General features: G+C 33.9%; 1 protein-coding gene across 2 annotated transcripts in view; it reads left to right on the forward strand.

Annotated features, from left to right (window-relative positions):
- The first annotated feature begins 1,370 nt into the window (after nt 1-1,370).
- Nucleotides 1,371-18,719, forward strand: part of GRAMD2B (GRAM domain containing 2B) — a 66,727-nt gene continuing 49,378 nt past the window's right edge. Inside the window, exons 1-5 of one of the 2 annotated variants that reach the window (XM_053701621.1) lie at nt 1,371-1,865; nt 15,322-15,429; nt 15,883-15,964; nt 16,187-16,256; nt 17,379-17,482. In XM_053701621.1, the coding sequence (XP_053557596.1) occupies nt 1,777-1,865; nt 15,322-15,429; nt 15,883-15,964; nt 16,187-16,256; nt 17,379-17,482 (453 nt within the window). In that variant the 5' untranslated portion in view covers nt 1,371-1,776. Of the gene's footprint in view, nt 1,866-14,155; nt 14,215-15,321; nt 15,430-15,882; nt 15,965-16,186; nt 16,257-17,378; nt 17,483-18,719 lie in introns of those variants that run through there. The other variant, XM_053701622.1, reaches the window with a different exon arrangement.

Genomic DNA, 18,719 nt, shown 5'->3' on the forward strand with positions numbered 1-18,719 from the left:
CGCTGTGATTACCTTGTATCTAAGCCTCTGCAGACTGCCTCCTTACAGCGCTTTTCACAAACTTGCACTTCAGCCAATTAGTGCTGACTCATGCAGAAATCCATGGGAGTGAGCACAATGTTACCTGTATGACACACATGAACTAGCACTGTCTAGCTGTTAAAAGCTAATAAAATGCACAGATTAGAGGCCTACCTATGTTTAGCATCCAACAAAGAATACTAAGAAGAAGAAAAAATTGAAGATAAAAGTAAATTGGAAATGTGTTTAAAATTGTATGCCCTAGCTGAATCATGGAAGTTTAATTTTTTTTTAATGGCCCTTTAAATCATTGTTCACTAGAGCTACTGACTCTCTAAGAAGATTTGGCCTTTAAATAATGGTGTGCAACAGAAACTGCATATGTGCCTACAGCTCTGAAACAGAGAGCACTTTTACTAGAAGAGTCTTTGCTAATGCAAATATTTTGCAAACACTTCTACTGACATAGACTAATGCACATTTCAAATTTGACCATTATGTCCCTTTTTTGATTAGTGTATTTAATATCTCATATTCCTTTAATGACTAAAGAATAAAAAAAAAAAAAAAAGACTTGGTTGCAACAGCAATTTAATAAAAAAAAATAGTAAAAAAACAAACATCCTTTTGCTTGGTTAAGTGGTGTTCTGCTGATGTGAGTTTCAAATACATTTACATAATTGTCAACATATACAGCAGCAGTGGATGATGCATAAACAAATAGGAAGATGATCAGAGCTGTGGCAACTTACTGTACAGGAACAGAATACGTTTAGAAATACAAATATTTTATTTAATGAATAGTCATCACTTTCAAATTATTAAACTATATTAGAGCTTTGTTTTACTAATAGCTAAACAAAACTGTATGCTTCAAAATGCAGATGCATCTATATTGTAATTCTTGTATTTATTGATTTATCTTGTTTCAGTAATGTTACTGTTTTTTGGAGAGGGGGTGCGTTTTTTGTGTTTTAAGATGTCTGTACGTGGAATATCCTTATTAGACTGCTAGTTAATACGTAGCTACTCATCTGAGAAATAGCTGCATAATCCTTGTATTACCCTTTCGTTGTTACTATGCTGTTTTCTTCATACACCTGCAAATACAACCCACTTAATAATAATCAGACAATGACTCAAACCATTAACCTCACCACTCTAAACTGTTTCTCTCTGGTAGCAATACGGATATAGTTGCAGACATCTCTACCTTCTCAGTTATCCTCCTCTAAAACATTTAAGCACAGCCATTGTTAACTAGCAAGGAAACAACTCCCACCATAGGCAACATCCTGCTTGAATAATTTACAGTCACTGCTGCACAAGACCGACTGTGAACTGTTTCCAGCTATTCCCGCTGTGTATTTTTTTTTTCTCTACAGTCAAAAGTTGCATAACTCCAGTAGTTTATATTTTTAGTCTAGAGGACAAAGCTAACTCAGCTGAACTTCATGGAGGGAAAAAAAGGAAAACGCTTGCAGCTGTCTAGATAATTAGGTTTCCCGTTCTAGGACAGAACTTGCAGAACAGGTTCAAGTTATTACATTTGTTGTTGTTAGGACGGTTTTACCTCCTGCACAAGTTTCTTTGGGTAGCTTACCGTAACTACATTTTATTTTTAAGTAATTATGTGGCTTCAATAGGTTTCTGAAGACAAACAGTTGCATGTTTAAAACGCTGTGTTAATGGTCAGAGAAAGGATTGTGGTCTCAGACAACAGCACTGTGTGTGTACGGAAAGCAGGAGGCAGAAATGGTGATCACTATCGAGCAGGGGTACTATGAGCCCGAGGACGCAAAGCGCCTTTCCTGCAAGAAAGAAACCAAGACGGTCTCGTTTGTGTGAGTAATACATATTTAATGCGTGCCAAGTGCTTTTTAAGGGGAGGGGGAACTGGATATTATAGTCTTCACCTTGATAAGCACAAAACTTGTTAGCCCTTTGACTATTTGATAGCCTTACAGCCAATACGTAGTGGAATATTTTACAGGGGTTTGTATTAACCCTTTCCTTGCTTTACAAGTTTCAGAAATGTGTATACTAAACAGCACATATCCCCTAAATACACGTTAGTTAGTGCAACTGGTTTGGGCAAATGCAGCGTCATGTAGGGATTTATTTAATGAGTGAGAAACAATTAATGCAGTTTTGTTGTTGAAAATTTCATGTAGATACATCGTTAATTCTCTACATATTTGTATTTGCTATATATTATTTTGTAGTAAGTGTCTTTCACACACACTGGTAAATTGACATGAAGATCTTTGTTGCGTTAAGAATTTTTTCTTAAAAAACTTTATATTTATGCTGCTTAAAATAAAAATATGATTTCATGGTTGTAGTGGTTTGTCTCTGTCCACCAATGTAGAAAATTGTTTCTATTCTTCAGTCAGTTTTAGTTCGGCAAAATATAAATTTCTGTCTAGTTTCAATATAAATGTAGAAAAACTGCAATAACATAATGTGTTAATAAATAATTACGCTTAATTGCTTTTATTTGTTGTGTTGAACAAAATTACCTTTTAATATTTTTAAGACTCGTTACCTCATAATTTTATGCTATCAAACGTATTTTTCTTTACCAATTTTTCAGAATTATATTTTACATTGCATAACAACAGTACTGTGTGTATGATAAATATAAAGGACTAGAAGGGTCTAAAAGAAATGTGCATGGGTGAATGCCAATTTAAAATGGAAACCTTTTTGCAATATACTTCCATTAGCAAAATACTTCTAGTAAAAGTTATAACAGTATTTTCAGTGGCATATGCACATATCCTGCAGTGCACCAATATTCAAAGGTTACACCTTCTCAGAGAGTCAACAGTGGCTTGTATGACACAAATTTTGTCTTCAGAAGCAATAAACACCATTTCCTGTGTTCTGGGAAAATGGAGAACTTGTGAAAATAGCGAACCTCGCCACTTCCTGTGACATGGGATTAGCTGTTTCACAAAGTTTGACCATATTGCGCATGCGTTCTAGCATCATTACATACCTGGCCGCATACGTCACTGCTACAGTTTTGAGACCCGTGACAATCATGGACCCTCTGTACGGCGCATGCGCAGCATTTGAAACTCTGTCAATACCGCTCCCGCTTTGCAGTATAATCAAAGCCTCTACAGGTCAATCTTGTATGACCAAGCAAACAGTTTTGAACAATTATTTTTTTTAATGTCAGTATGTAACTGTAATGGAAATGCGTATAAATGTATGGCAAAGCAGGGCGTGGTATGGTCATAAAAGATTGTACTTTAAAGGCTTTGATCATACTGCAAAGCGAGCGCGGTGTTGACAGAGTTTCAAATGCCGTGCATGCGCGGTACAGAGGGTCCATGAATGTCTCGGGTCTCGAAACTGTAGCAGTGACGTATGTAATGGTGCTAGAAAGCATGCGCAATATGGTCAAACTTTGTGAAACAGCTGATTTCACGTCACAAGAAGTGACGTGGTTCGCTATTTTCCCAGAACACCTGCTCTCTGAGCAAGCATGGTGTAGGAATACTAGTGCACGGACTTGATATTGCGTATGTTGCAGAAAAGCAGTGATAACTTTTACTAGAAGCATTTTTTGCTGATGAAAGTGTATTGAAAATTGAAATGCACCCAGGCATTTAATTTTTTACTTTTCTATCCCTTAAGCTAAACTTGTAATTCCTTTCCTGTTATATATTATCCTAGTGGCATCCACAATAAGTTTTTTAATAGCTTATTCTTGTTGGGCTGTGCAATAAACAGATAAGGAATTTGTCAGCCTTTCTTTGCTGAGCATTTTCACATGCATTGCAGAATACAGGAATGTAATATTTCTGCTTTGAAATAATCACTTTTAACATCTTTGCATCTAGAGTGGGCTTCGGATAAGGAAATTATTATTGATACAGCAAATGTTTTCCCAAGTTAGCTAAAACCACAAGTAGATTTTTATACAAAAGAAGAAACGGCTCCTCTCCCAATGAAGCAATATGTACAAATAATCTCGATCTCTCTCGATTTTGGGGAAATGTTAAAACATGTATTTATAGGAGAACCTAAATACCAATTTTAATGTCTCTAGCTTAGTCAGTTTTTTTTATATATATATATATATATATATATATATATATATATTATAATCTCTATATATCCTCAAATCAGCACCCAGTCTATTTTGACCCCCCTTAAGTGGATTTTGGGGAAATGGTAAAACACGTGTTACTTTATTTTTCAAGGATAATGTAAATACTAATTTTCACACCTGTAACATCGTCGGTTTTTGAGATTTAGGTATCCTCATAAATCACCCTCCCCTTTTTGACCCCCCCTTAAAGGGACAGTATTCACCAGAATATTTATTGTTTTAAAAGATAGATAATTCCTTTATTACCCATTCCCTAGTTTTGCATAACCAACAGTTATATTAATACACTTTTTACCTCTGTGATTATCTTGTATCTAAGCCTCTACAAACTTTCCCTTATTTCAGTTCTTTTGACAGACTTGCATTTTAGCCAATCAGTGCAGGCTCCTAGGAACTCCACGTGTGTGAGCACAATATTATCTACATGAAACACACAAACTAACACCCTCTAGTGGGGAAAAACTGTCAAAATGCCCTGAGCTAAGAGGCGGGCTTCAAGGGTTTAGAAATTAGCATATGAACCTCCTACATTTAGCTTTCAACTAAGAATACCAAGAGAACAAAGCAAAATTGGTGATAGAAGTAAATTGGAAAATTGTTTAAAATTACATGCCCTTTCTGAATAATTAAAGTTTGTTTTGGACTAGACTGTCCCTTTAAGTGGATTTTGGAGAAATAGAAACACAAAATTTGACGGTAGATAAGAACCAAAAAGGCCCATCAAGTCTATCCATATTACATGTTACTTTTTCCTTAGGATAGCCTTATGCATGTCCCAGGCATTTTTAAATTTCTTTACAGTCTTTGTGTTTACCACCTCAAATGGAAGTTTATTCCATGAATCCACCACCCTTTGGTGGTAAAATACATGCTTTATTTTTCAAGGAGAATCTAAATACAATTTTTTACATCTGTAACATCGTCTGTTTTTGAGATAAAGGTATCCTTATAAAAAAAGTTTACCCCCCTTTTTCACCCCTTTTGGGGCATAATTTCTAAAAAAATACTTCCTTAGTGGGTGCCTACGTCATAAAAGCAATGTAACTTCCAAATTTCACGTTCCTAGGTTAATCGGTTTGAGCTGGGTGTTTAGTCAGTCAGGAATATATATATATATATATATATATATATATATATATATATATATATATATATATATATATATATTTATTGATATTGTACACTCTGCTCTAGTAGTATGAAGTATTGTTTGTCAATGTATTTTTTTTTTTTGTCATGCAAACTAACTGCATGCTTTTTCTGAATCGTAAGTTTATTTTGACTTAAGTGTCCCTTTTTAAAGTAAAGCATTTAATTTTCATTTACTGAACATGGGGGGGGGGTAGTGACTGATGTATGTTGCTTATTGAATAAACTAGTAATATAATATAATACAGGATGGTGCAGTATGGCAGCTTGTGGTACTATGTACAACTAACTTGGTGTCTAAAATATTTAGTTTCAGTTATTTAATTTTGGATTCAGTTGGTAGCTGGTTTATTTTTAACTTATTGGGGTGGAAAATTCTGCAGTTCTTTCCGGGCCCCTTTGTGCTGGGACACCTGTTTTTAAAAAGGTTGCATAAATTAAACCATTCTCTAAGCCGAATGTTTATCTTCAGTCCTGTCTAATAGGAGATACAGAGTATTTTCAAAACATCCCATATTGTATCTAATGTATGTGTTTTTAATGGATATTTTTTCTTATGATAAATCCATACATGTAAGGATTTATCATAATACGTAATCATTTTTTTTTATATGTAACCAGATTTATTAAGCTAGAAATAGTAATTAATATCCATTAATTTCGTATTGAAGCTAAAGCCTAACGTCTTAAAAATTATTGCTAAAACCTGTGCTATACTTAAAGGGATATGAAACCCAAAATGTTTATTTTGTGATTCAGACAGAGCGTACCATTTAAAAAAGTTTCCAGTTTACTTCTGCTATCAAATTGGCTTTGTTCCCAAGATATTCTGTGTTGAAGCGATACCTAGGTAGGCATCTGGAGCAGTACATGGCTGAAATAGTTCTGCCATATAGTAATCCAGAAATGGTCTGCCTCCTATGCATACTTCCCTACATATCACCAAAAGATACAGAGTGAACAAAGAAAAATTGACCATAGGAGTACATAAGAGCATGTGATTTAATAAAAACTATCTGAAACACAAAAGAAAATATTTACGTTTCATATACCTTTTTTAATAATTATTCAATGAAGTGAAAATAACATATGCATTATAATTATAACAAATATGACAGGTGATTCCCCCCCCCCACCTTTTTGATTAAAGGGATATGAAACCCTAATGTTTTCTTTCATGATTCAGAAAGAGCATGCAAATCTAAGCAACTTTCAATTTTTCTTCGTTCTCCTGGTTTCTTTATTTGAAAATGCAGGAATGTAGTAAGCTTTGGAGTTGGTTCAGCAGCTTTTTTTTAAAAAAAAAAATTCAACTAAATCTTAGTGACAAAGTCGTGGGATTAATTATTGCATGTGATTTATGAACTTGTCACTATTGCAAGGTCTATCAAAGAATTTAGAGTACATATATCTGTACTTTTACAAATTAATTTCCCTTCTCACCTATCCAGCACTATGGCATTTGGCAATTTTATGAATAAATGATAATTGTGTCAATATTAAACAGACCCATGACTTATTATTATTATTATTATTATTATTATTATTTTATTTTTTTGGATATGCTAGTACACTAGAAGTGGAATAGATAAGTGTATGCAGAAAAAAGGGTAAAAATTATTTTTTTAAATTTTGTATAACTATTGTAACTTCATACTTGTATTATCATTACAGCCTTCCAGAAATGAAAGTGTCACAGTAATATATTTATGAATAATTTAGAAATGAAATACGTTGGCATTGCATTCCTTCAGGAGATGACAGATTTTTGTTTAGCATTGTATGCCTTAGCAAATAGCCGCTAAATCTAACAGATGTATGGTACATTTTCATGCTCTTCCTTTGAATCCTTCAAGCGATTTATCTGACTATAAATAAAACATTCTAATGTGTAGATACACCCACATTCCTTAGGTGCATTGGCTCTAAAAGTGGAGTTGTATAAAGATCATATTAATGAGAAGTTGCAGTTTGTCTAAAGGCAAAATATGCCACATCCTCAGAATGGTATGTGCAGTTACCCATAAAAAGCATAGAGTAGAAACAACTTTTTTTTTTTTTTTTTTTTTTTTTTTCTCTCTCACTCTCTCTCACTCTCACTCTCTCTCTCACTCTCACTCTCTCTCACACTCTCACTCTCTCTCACACTCTCACTCTCTCACACTCTCTCACTCTCTCATCAAAAATATTTCTCCTGGGGCTTGCCCTCCTTCACCAATAACTCTATCTGATCAGAGTCTTCAAAGTCAATGAAACAGTTTTATTCTCCTTTTTTTTTTTTTTTCCCCCCCTCTTCATAAAATGATGTTTAAATATAGTCTTCTCTCTTCCTCTGTATAGATGTATATAGTTACATTTTTGTTTAATTTACCTTTACACATTGAATACTAGATATTGCTGCTTAAACATATTTATATTTCTGTACAAACTTTGCACTAGGTGTTCATTAAAACTGTTTGCTATTTAATTGCTCGCTGGAGGATTTTCTAAAGCCATAGTGCTTTCCCATACAGGAGGTTAACTGACTGCATTAACACGGAAGGGTTTTGTATATGTCTGGGGTGATTACATAAGCCTGTGCACCCTTCACTTGTTCCCAGTTTGTTGGATTGAGAGCTTGCATTGTGTAGCTGTTTTAGGGACTCAGGTTTTTGGAAGGGACCTTGTTGTGGTACCTGGGCTTGTCCCATTTGGCCAAATGCGGTAACTAACCCTTCCATTTTTTATATATATAAACACACATACTTTAATTTTTTTTGTATATGTATATAGCATATAATAAACCCTTGCATTTAAATGACATAAAATGGATTTGTATTGCATATCTGAATATGAGAGTAAATAGCTTGAAAACTTTTAATTATATAATTATATATTTTGCATGTTTAGTATACTAACTTTCTTTAAAGGGACAGTATACTGTAAAATAGTTTTTCCCTTAATGTGTTTACAATTGCTTTTTTTACCAACTGCAGAGTAAAAAATTTATGAAAATTAGCTTTTTAAGGTTTTTTCTGTATATTAAAGCTCTGATTTTGTGTTTTGAAGTCACAACCTAATAAAATGGGTTGAGCTTGTAGGTATAATCAGATCTCATTACTGTATCACATTGTGCACATATACCTGCTTCTTTATCTTATATCTGTCCTTAAAACAATCACCAATACTTTGAGAGTACAATGGAAAATCAACATTTTATTACCTTATCTCTGCTTTATCACACTGGGAGTGTAATTTCTTCTGCTGGCTGTGTTTACAAAGCTTATCTATAGCTGGTACGCGCGGCCACAAACTTTCAGAATAGGTGGGGATACCACATGCCAAATTAACAATTTCAAATGCCAATATAAGGGTAAAGGAGCTACTTGTAAACAATTTAATACACTCCAGCAGGTAAAGTGGATCATTGGGAACAAATTAAAGGGGAGAATTTTTTTGAGTAAACTGTCTTTTTAAGTGCAGAACTAAAAATGTCAAGTTCTTGTTGGTTTTATTATCCCCCCCCCCCCCCCAGTAGCCTTACAAGTGTGACAACTAAAGCATGGGATGTCTGACATAACTAGCTCAGCTCCAAAAATGTGAAATATAGTTATTTGTCATTGGCTTTGAATGTTAAGAAAGGTTTGTACTGCAATTAGTGTCTGTGCAGAACTGATAAATGAAGTGTTATGTACTTGTGGTGGTTGCTTCAGGTTACTACTTTTCATAAATGTTGTGGCAGAAAACATGATTGTTATAAAACTTTTTTTTTTAATTATTTTTAAAGATATTGAGTATATTTCAGCCTAAGAGTATGCAGGTAGACCTGCTTTGGGCTACCCCCCCCCCTACATCCCCAACAAATGAATTTTAAATTAAATTCTTGATGTTTACATGTCTAAAGTCTGTGTTTATAAATGACACAAATCCTACTCTATTAGTTTTGAAACACTATTTACAATTTTTAATGGAGGTATTATTTAAATAGTTTGAGAGTGCTGCCTTTTTATGTTATAGTGGTATGTAGTTAGTGTGTGCAGGCATGTTTGAAAGCTATTTAATTCATGTGATGTCACAAAGTCTACACATTTGTTCATCTCTTGAGCATTACTGAGAGTTAAATGCAAATTATATCTGTCTGTCAACTGTGCTTATCCACATTATAAAGGACTTACAGAGGAAAATAATTTTATGTAGCTTTGTATCAAATGCTTAACCCAGAAAGTTAAAGGTAATGAAACCCACAATTTCTTATTTTATTCATGTAGATCATGCAATTTTGAACCGTTTTCCAATTTTACTTCTGTTTATATCATTTGATTTGTTCTCTTTGTAATCTTCTTTGAGGTAGGATCTGTCTATCTCTTATGTCATTTGCTCAGCTTGATCGCAGTATCTTGCTGCTACATCAGTAAATAACACCAAGCACATTAAGCAATTAATAATAGAAGTAAACTGGAAAGCTGTTTAAAATTGCATGTTCTTTCTGAATCTTGAAAGGAAAAAATGGGGTTTCATGACCCTTCTTACTATGGGTAGGCTTAAAGGGACATGAAACCCAAAACTCTTCTTTCATAATTCAGATAGAACATACATTTGTAAGCAACTTTCCAATTTACTGCTATTATCAATTTTGCTTCATTCTCTTGGTATTCTTTGTTGAAGGAGCAGCAATGCACTTTACTGGGAGCTAGCTGAATACATTGATAAGCCCATGATAAGAGGTATATATTTGCAGACACCAATCAGCAGCTAGCTTCCAGCTCCTGAAACTACCTAGGGCTACCAAGAGTACAAGGCAAATTAAATAAAAGTACATGAATTGGAAAGTTGTATGTTCTATCTAAATGGGCATTTTCAATTGAAGCAAGCTACTGACTACTTCCTTTAAAGACTTAGTTATATTTATTAGTATTAATTTCTAGGCAAGCTGACATAATTGGACTCATTTATCATTTTTTAGACTTTGAAATGAGTCTGCTTACTTCAGAGATGTAAAGTTAAAGGGACAGTAAACACTAGAATTTGTGTTGTTTAAAAAAGGTAGATATCACTTTATTACCCATCCCCAATTTTGCATAACCAACACAGTTATAGAAATACACTTTTTTTTATCTATGTAAATACCTTGTATCTATGGCTCTGCAAACTGCCACCTTATTTCAGTTCTTTTGACAGACTTGCATTTTTAGCCAATCAGTGCATGCTCCTAGAAGCTTCACGTGCCTGAGCTCAATGTTATCTATATGAAACACATAAACTAACGCCCTCTAGTTGTGAAATACTCTCAAAATGCTTTCAGATTAGAGGTGGCCTTCAAGGTCTAATAAATTAGCATATATACCTCCTAGATTTAGCTTTCAACTAAGAATACCAAGAGAACAAAAAATTGGTAATAAAAGTAAATTGGAAAGTTGTTTAAAATTACATGAAAGGTTTTTTTGTTTGTGTTTTTTACTTGACTGTCCCTTTAAGAATTCCAAATTATTTCCACTTTGAGTGTGCAATGCAGAATTAAATGACTATTTATATATAGATGTACAATATTTTTATATAATGCATAAAAAAAACAGATTTGCACAATATAGTGCAAATCGCCTATGTATTTTTTTTTTTTTTTGTATAATTTTGGGGTCATGGAAATGAATACTGATATACAGGAATCTGATGCAAGAATAGCAAAATAGTTTCACCTTGTTTTGCCTTTTGTCCAATATAGTTTTATAGATTCAATTTGAATATAGTTTGACTTTAAAATCACTATTCTGTTTTTTTTTTTTTTTGCTAAGCCACAAATGGAGTAGCATCACACTTAAATAAAAAAAATAATAATTTGTTTTTGTTTAAAAAGATAGGTTAAAAAAAAGTTTTTTTTATATAACCATATCTATGTTATTACCTAGTATCTAAGCATCTGCATGCTGCCCCCCTTATTTCAATTCTTTTGACAGGCTTTCATTTCAGCCAATCGGTGCCATCTCATAAGTAACTCCACGGGGGTGGGCACAATGTTATCTATATGGCACACATGAACTAATGCTTTCTAGCTGTGAAAAACTGTCAAATGCATTCAGATAAGAGGCGGCCTTCAAGGTCTTACAAATTAGCATATGATCCTACTTGGGTTTAGCTTTCAACTAAGAATACCAAGAGATCAAAGCACATTTGATGATAAAAGTAAATTGGAAAGTTGTTTAAAATGTCCTATCTGAATCATGAAAGTTTAATTTTGACTAGACTGTTCCTTTAAGTTCAAAACTACTTCTGAAATGAAACTTAAAGGGACATACTCCAGATTTATTTTGTTTTAAATAGATAATGCCTTTATTACACATTCCCTAGTTTAACATAACTAACACTGTTATATTAATACACGTTTTACCTCTGTGATTACCTTGTATCTAAGTCTCTGCAGACTGCCCCTGTTCTCTGACCGCGTTAAGTTTCCCTACCTAAGGCCATGCCTACAAAAAAATTGCAAAGGCTGTAGTGCACACTGCTGCAGTCGAAAAATATTACCACAATAAACTTGCAAATTACACTAAAGAGCACGCATGCGCTCACTGCCGCAGTTGGCAAATATTACAGAAACGGTGCGTCTATAATTTTGGGACTAGCTGGGGACATCAAAATAACAGTGCAAAAAAAAGGATTCATAGTCACAATTATTGTATGGATTTGTTTGATGAAATAAGTGAACGAAAAGGCTTCTGTATGTCAAAGGGTAGTTTTATATAATGGAGATAAAAGCCTTTTCTGTCAATGGGATTTTGATGTGCCAAAATTGTGTATAGATCGTGTCTGTAATATTTGTCGACTGCTGCAGTGAGCGCATGCATGCTATTTAGTGTAATTTTAAAGTTTATTATAGGCGCATTGTAATGTAATATTTCAACTACAGGAATGAATGCATGCGTGCACTGTGTATTTTTGAAGTTTATTGTGGCGACGTAGGTAGGAAAACTTAAAGCGGTCGGAATACAGAACACCCCCTTATATCAGTTCTTTTGACAGACATGCATTTTAGCCAGTCAGTGCTGACTCCTAGGTAAAAAAAAAATCATCAAAATGCCCTGAGATAAGAGACGGGCTTCAAGGTTTTTAGAAATTGGCATATGAGCATACCTAGATTTAGTGTTTAACAAAGAATACCAAGAGAACAAAGCAAACTTCATGATGAAAGTAAATTGGAAAGTTGTTTAAAATTGCATGCCCTTTTTGAATCAAGTTTAATTTTGACTAGACTGTCCCTTTTGAACTTCATATAAAATGCATTGTGGCTCACTTTAATCACCACACTTAAACTGGAGACCATTAACTTTCTTTTGTAATTTTTTTTTTTTTTTTGTATATAAAATTGTCTTACTTGTCTTGTTTAAACTACCCTTAACCATTTATTACAATATTTAAATTTAAAACTATATTGTAATTTTAATGTAATATAATAAGTAATTATTTTGTTTTAAAATTGATTAAAAAACATGTAATCTAATCAATAAATAAACAACTGGGTAGAAACACTCTGGGCACTCTTTGGGGTCTCCATATGGGCATATTTCCATCATCAAGACTATAGCAGCCAAAATGAAGAAATATTCCATTGTCTCTCGTTAAAAAAAGTGGAGTGAATTCAATGTTCTCCACAGTGGTTATGAAGAACTTTCGTGGTCGTATTTGTAGGAGAATTTTAGGTTCTCCTAAGGCGCAAAATAATAAATCTGAATTTCGGCGATTAGTGAGGCGTATTTCTAAAAATACAACCGCAAAACTTTGAGCTTTATTTGGCACACATGTGTACCATGGCGAGAGAGAATAGAGTGGGAGAAATCTGCGGTCGTATTTGCTTAAGTTTAGGCGTATTTTGCATTGATAAATCGAAGAATTACAACAGCTTATTTGTAGGCGCAAATGTAGGAGAATTACAATGATAAATGGAGCCCTATGGGTGCATATACCTAAGGTTGAGAAAATAAGTTGTATAACATTTAGTTGTGGTTTATGGCATTTCTCTGTACTACAACACTTTTATTGTAACTTCAGTCTTTTGTAACTTCAGTCTAGTGAAAATTAAACTTTCATGATTGATAGGGCATGTCATTTTTAAACAACTTTCCAATGTACTTTTTATCACCAAATTTGCTTTGTTCTCTTAGTTTTCTTAGCATATGACCTACCTAGGTTTAGCTTTTAACTAATTGCTAAGCCTTTGAAGGCCGCTTCTTATCTCAATACATTTGACAGATTTTCACAGGTAGAGGGCATTAGTTCATGTGTGCCATATAAATAACATTGTGCTCACGCCCGTGGAGCCTCTTATAAGAGGGCACTGACTGGCTAAAATGCAAGTCTGTCAAAAGAAGGGGGCTGTCTGCAGAGGCTTAGGTACAAGCTAATCATAGAGGTATAACATTTATTAATATAACAGTGTTTGGTATGCAAAACAGGGAATCGGTAATAAAGGGAATATCTATATTTATTTTTTTAAAACAAAAATTCTGGAGTAGTCTGTCCCTTTAACTTATGTTACAGTTTATTTTGGTTTTGTTCTTTTATATCTTATGTAACTCTAATTCTTACTGTCATTGCTTTTTAAATACAGTCTTAATGGACTTCAATAGTGTAAAGATAATTCCTAACAATGTTCAGCATCTTTAGCCTTCTGCAGGAGCTCTGTATTTTACTGCAACTTAATGTACAGCACATCTTATTCTTTTATCACATGTAATACCAGCTCATACTGTCCTTCCATTTGAATACCGCTTCATCTTGTGCTTCTCGTTGCTGATCACTTGACAAAAATGCAAACACGTGCTGTTTTAGGTAGTGAGTCATGTGCCACAGGTTAACTTCCTCCTATGTCATCTGGGGAGGATAAAGCACAGACACTGTAGGAGGCAGTTGTTAACAGCTGTTTGATGAAGTGAGGATACGTGCAGGTACGGTGAAAGCTGTCGGTTCTCATGCTTGTTTTATAATTTAGTTGTACTTGGGGATGAAATGTATTAATGTGATTGAGTTGGACATTTAGGATTAGATAAGCTCAATCTTTAAGTTATCCAAGGTTGATTGGCCAAATTTACTATTAATAAGTACCTTACAGACTTGAGTTACCGAGGACCATGCTTAGAGGCTGACATATCCTAACTGATGTACAAGCCAGTTTAACATTATATTTGTGGTAGGAAAAGGCTTTATTTATTAAAGCACTTGGCAGTTTTGTTCTTTTTTGGTTGTTTTTGTAAGGTGTGAAACAGCTGTTTTCTTGATTAGTATCAGTCTTTGTGGGGTATGTGTCATTTTACACTTGTATATCCTTTTTAATGTAAAATATATTTAATTTGTATTTTGATTCTAGATTTTTATATCAATAATGGGACCATTTTTATAGACTTAACTGTTGTCTAAAATATTTTATCGAAGACAGCTATTTGAACTTTAAAAAAATAATATTTGGATACTGATGTTGATTTTTTCTTTTTTAGAGTAATATGAGACATTTCTAAAATGTATGCAGTGTTTAGTAAACCCAACAGCTAAAGTTCTATGTTAAATTGTGATATTCAGTCAGTATTCTAAAATAAAAGATCGATACCATACTGTAAAATGTAAGCATTATATAAGATGAGTGATTAAAATGGTTAAATCTTCCATTTAACTCATCTTAGACTTCTGTTTTGTTTCTCATATAATTTATTTTTTTTGGATTATTATTATTATTATTATTATTATTATTATTATTATTATCAGTCATTTGTAGAGTGCCAACAGATTCTGAAGTGCTAATGTAATGTGTTTAACCCCTTAATGACCAAGCTATTAGCTCATCCCTCCAGAAGGCTTGTTAAAATATTGCTGTCTATTTTAAGTGGCACCCCCATAGAAAGACCAGCGACGTACAGCAAGTTGCTTACATATGATCCTAAAAGATTATAACTAGACTACAACAGAAAAACCCAAGACGTTGAGAATAGGCAGTGAATGCATTACTTTGCTAAGTCCGTGTTGATTTAATTTTTTTTTAAAATATATATTTTTCTTGACAGCTCTGAGAACGAGCATGGAACAGGTGAAAAGACTCCAAAACAACCTTTTGCTCCACAAATACGGATTGACGCAGATTTAGTAGACGGCAAACAAACGTATCTGCCAAGGTATATTTGTGTTTTTTTGTTTTTTTTAATATATATTGTTTTTATTTATTTTTTTACAATTGTAGGGTATAGCTACAGTCATTGTTAGTATTTTTTAATTCTTTTCCTCACTCCAGTCTGTAGCTATTATTGTGTTTTAAAGACAGGAACTATTGCAACTGCCAGGTGCGCATAGAACAGTCTATTTATTTAATGTTTGGTCTATTGGATCAGTTCACTTTGGCAGAACAGTAGAAAAAGTACTCCAGGTGTAGCCTGAAATAACTGGCTCTGAAACAGCCAAAATGAATGACCAATTCCCATTTGTTTGTTTTTCTTGAAATTAGACTTCCTCTTTAGACTGTTAAAACATTTATTTACTTGTAATATTTCATTGCTTATTTATTTCAAATCTATTTACTCTTTGTATACCTTCTAAAGAATGATACAGGTTAATATATCTTTGTTTTAAAGTTCAAAATCCTGTGATACCCCTTCAACCTTCAACATGAAGAACGAGCAGAAGCTTGAAAGGAAAAAATCCTCCACCAACCAAGTAAGATCTCAAAAACCTTTTTTTTTTTTTATTTTATTTTTTATTCATTTTATATTTCTTTGATCTTTTATGGTTGATTATTTTAAGGACTAAAAAAATGATTGGATATGGTTGACGCCGATCCATAGTCACTCTGTGCAACATGTCTGATAATTGTGATTATTGTACTTTTGCATTTGAGACGTTTCTTTCTTAGATTTGTTTTACATTTTTTGTTTTTAGTTTTCAAAGACAAATGCACACTTTCACAAGCTGTTTAAGGATGTTCCAAAGGATGAACAATTAAAAGAAAGTAAGTTGTTTTACGTTCACTTTTTTTTTTTTTTTGACTACCAACGTTTTGGAGTTGTGAACACTTTGAGCACATGGCAAACTTTCTAATGGATTCAATACAAGATTTTTAAAGGGATACTGAACCCACATTTTTCTTTCATGATTCAGATAGAGAATGCAATTTTAAGCAACTTTTTAATTTACTCCTACTCTCAATTTTTCTTCCTTCTCGTGGTATCTTTATTTTAAAAAGCAGGAATGTAAGCTTAAGAGCCGGCCCATCTTTGGTTCAGCACCTAGGTTGTACTGGCTAAATGGTATTCACCAATAAGCAAGCGCTATCCAGAGTGCTGAAACAAAAATGGGCTGGCTCATAAGCTTACATTCCTGCTTTTTCAAATAAAGATAGCAAGAAAACAAAGAAATTGATAATAGGAGTAAATTAGAAAGTTGCTTAAAATTGCATGCTCTATCTGAATCATGAAAGAAAAAAAAATTGGGTTCAGTATCCCTTTAAGAACTTAGAAAGCTGTCTGAATGTTGTCGGCTAGATGCATCAAATGGGGTTTCCCCTTTTTTTACTGCACTGTCCATACAAAATAGACATATGCCCACTTTGTCTGGAATAATTTTTGCTAAAATCTAGGGTTGATAGGGGTTAATTTACAGTCTTTGGCCCCACCAAAATGCTTTAAAAACAAAACGTAAGTAAAGCTTAGATATACCATATCCTTCTTTTTTATTTTTTTTAAAAAAAGCCAAAAATCTGGTCCTGGATTTGCCCCTTTAGGGAATTCGTTAATTACATAACTAGTTTCACCTATAGCTTTATCAAATATGTCCCGATATCAGATAAGCAAATTATCCACATTGTATTAAAAGGTTAATCACAGCTTATTGGGTCAAGCTGTGTTAGACTATATACAAGTGTACACTTTTAGTAGTGCGAGAATTCCTCCTTTTCAATATTAATATTAGTTTCTGGTGCCAGGCATGTCTTGTCTGTTTCATAAAATCCAACGCAAAAAAAAGGTTTGTTTGTGGGGGGTGTGATTTGTTTGTTTTTTCTGGTGCAATAATTTTTTTTATTTTTTTTTTTCTTGCTTTCTGTCTTTTTAATACGTTTTTTTTGTTCCTTTAGGTTTTACATGCGCCTTACAGAAAGATCTTCTATATCAAGGAAAATTATATATTTCAGAGAACTGGATTGGCTTTAATTCAAAGGTTTTTGGAAAAGACACAAGGGTAAGTAAACCTAAAATAAATGTGCTCTAAGAACTTTTCTGAACATAAAACCTAGAGCCTCTTTTATCGATGTGTTGCAGGATTTTCATTGCACATAAGGGTATTATGAATGTGTGATGGTTTTACTACATCTCAATAACAATGCATTCTTGTTTCTATTCCTCTTACTACAAAGAGAGCTAGAACACTGTGAAGCAATGCCCCTGTGATGGAACTGGGCACTGGGATTGATCTTTCAATCTGCTTCCTAATGAGTGGCATAAATGAGTTACAAACCAACTCAAAACCTGGTGGAATTTTAAGAATATGAATTTGTGTTTTTTTTGTTTGTTTGTTTGTTTTTTTACAGTGATTTTGGCCGTTTTTGTTGGTTTCTATAGATTTACAGATGCATCGTTTGGGATATGCAATGCAATCATAATTGTGCTGTCAGTATACTTGGATAGGTAGGCATGGCAGATAAACTTTTTTTTTTTTTTTTACTCCAGGTACACCTTTTTGTATCCCCAACATTACAATATGTTGCCTGCTTTCTTTCTATGACTACAGATGGGGAAAAAAAATAGCATATCAATTTTGCTATCTTTCGCGAGTGCCCTGTTTTCAGGCCTATGAAGTGCAGAAGCAGGAGGTTAATTTTAGACATTATAATTATTATTTGTAGTGCACCAACAAACTCCATTGCACTATAAAGATAGGCATGATATTCAAGGTAACATTTATAGGTATTATCAAGAGGGCCCTGCTGAGTGTTGCACTGTTGTAGTCAGCTCTCATGAAGGTGATATACAAACAGCTGGCCTCATAGGCTTACATGCTGAGGGATTTCAAGGGGGATAACAAAGGAGAGGTACTGAGGTTAGAAAAGGTTAGTGTTTGCTGTATGTATCTCTGAACAGTAGAGTCTTTAGGGAGCACTTGAAACTTTCAAAACTAGGGGAGAGTCTTGGGGCAAGGCCGAGAGTTCCTCAACATAGGGGACAGTCTGGAGAAGTCCTGTAGATGGGAATGTGAGGAAGTAATGAGCAGAGCAAAGGGGATGGGAAGGAGAGCATCCAGAGACAAGGTCTGAGATATAGGTGGGAGCAGTGCAATTGAGGGTCTTGTATGTCAGAATTTTGTGATTAATTATGGAGGCTAGAGGAAGCCAGTGAAGGTATTGGCAGAAAGGTGCAGCAGATGAAGAGCGACCTGTAAGGAGGATGAGCCTGGCAGAGGCATTCACTATGGATTGTAA

Source organism: Bombina bombina, chromosome 2 (genome assembly GCF_027579735.1).
Source record: "Bombina bombina isolate aBomBom1 chromosome 2, aBomBom1.pri, whole genome shotgun sequence".
Lineage (NCBI taxonomy): Eukaryota > Metazoa > Chordata > Amphibia > Anura > Bombinatoridae > Bombina > Bombina bombina.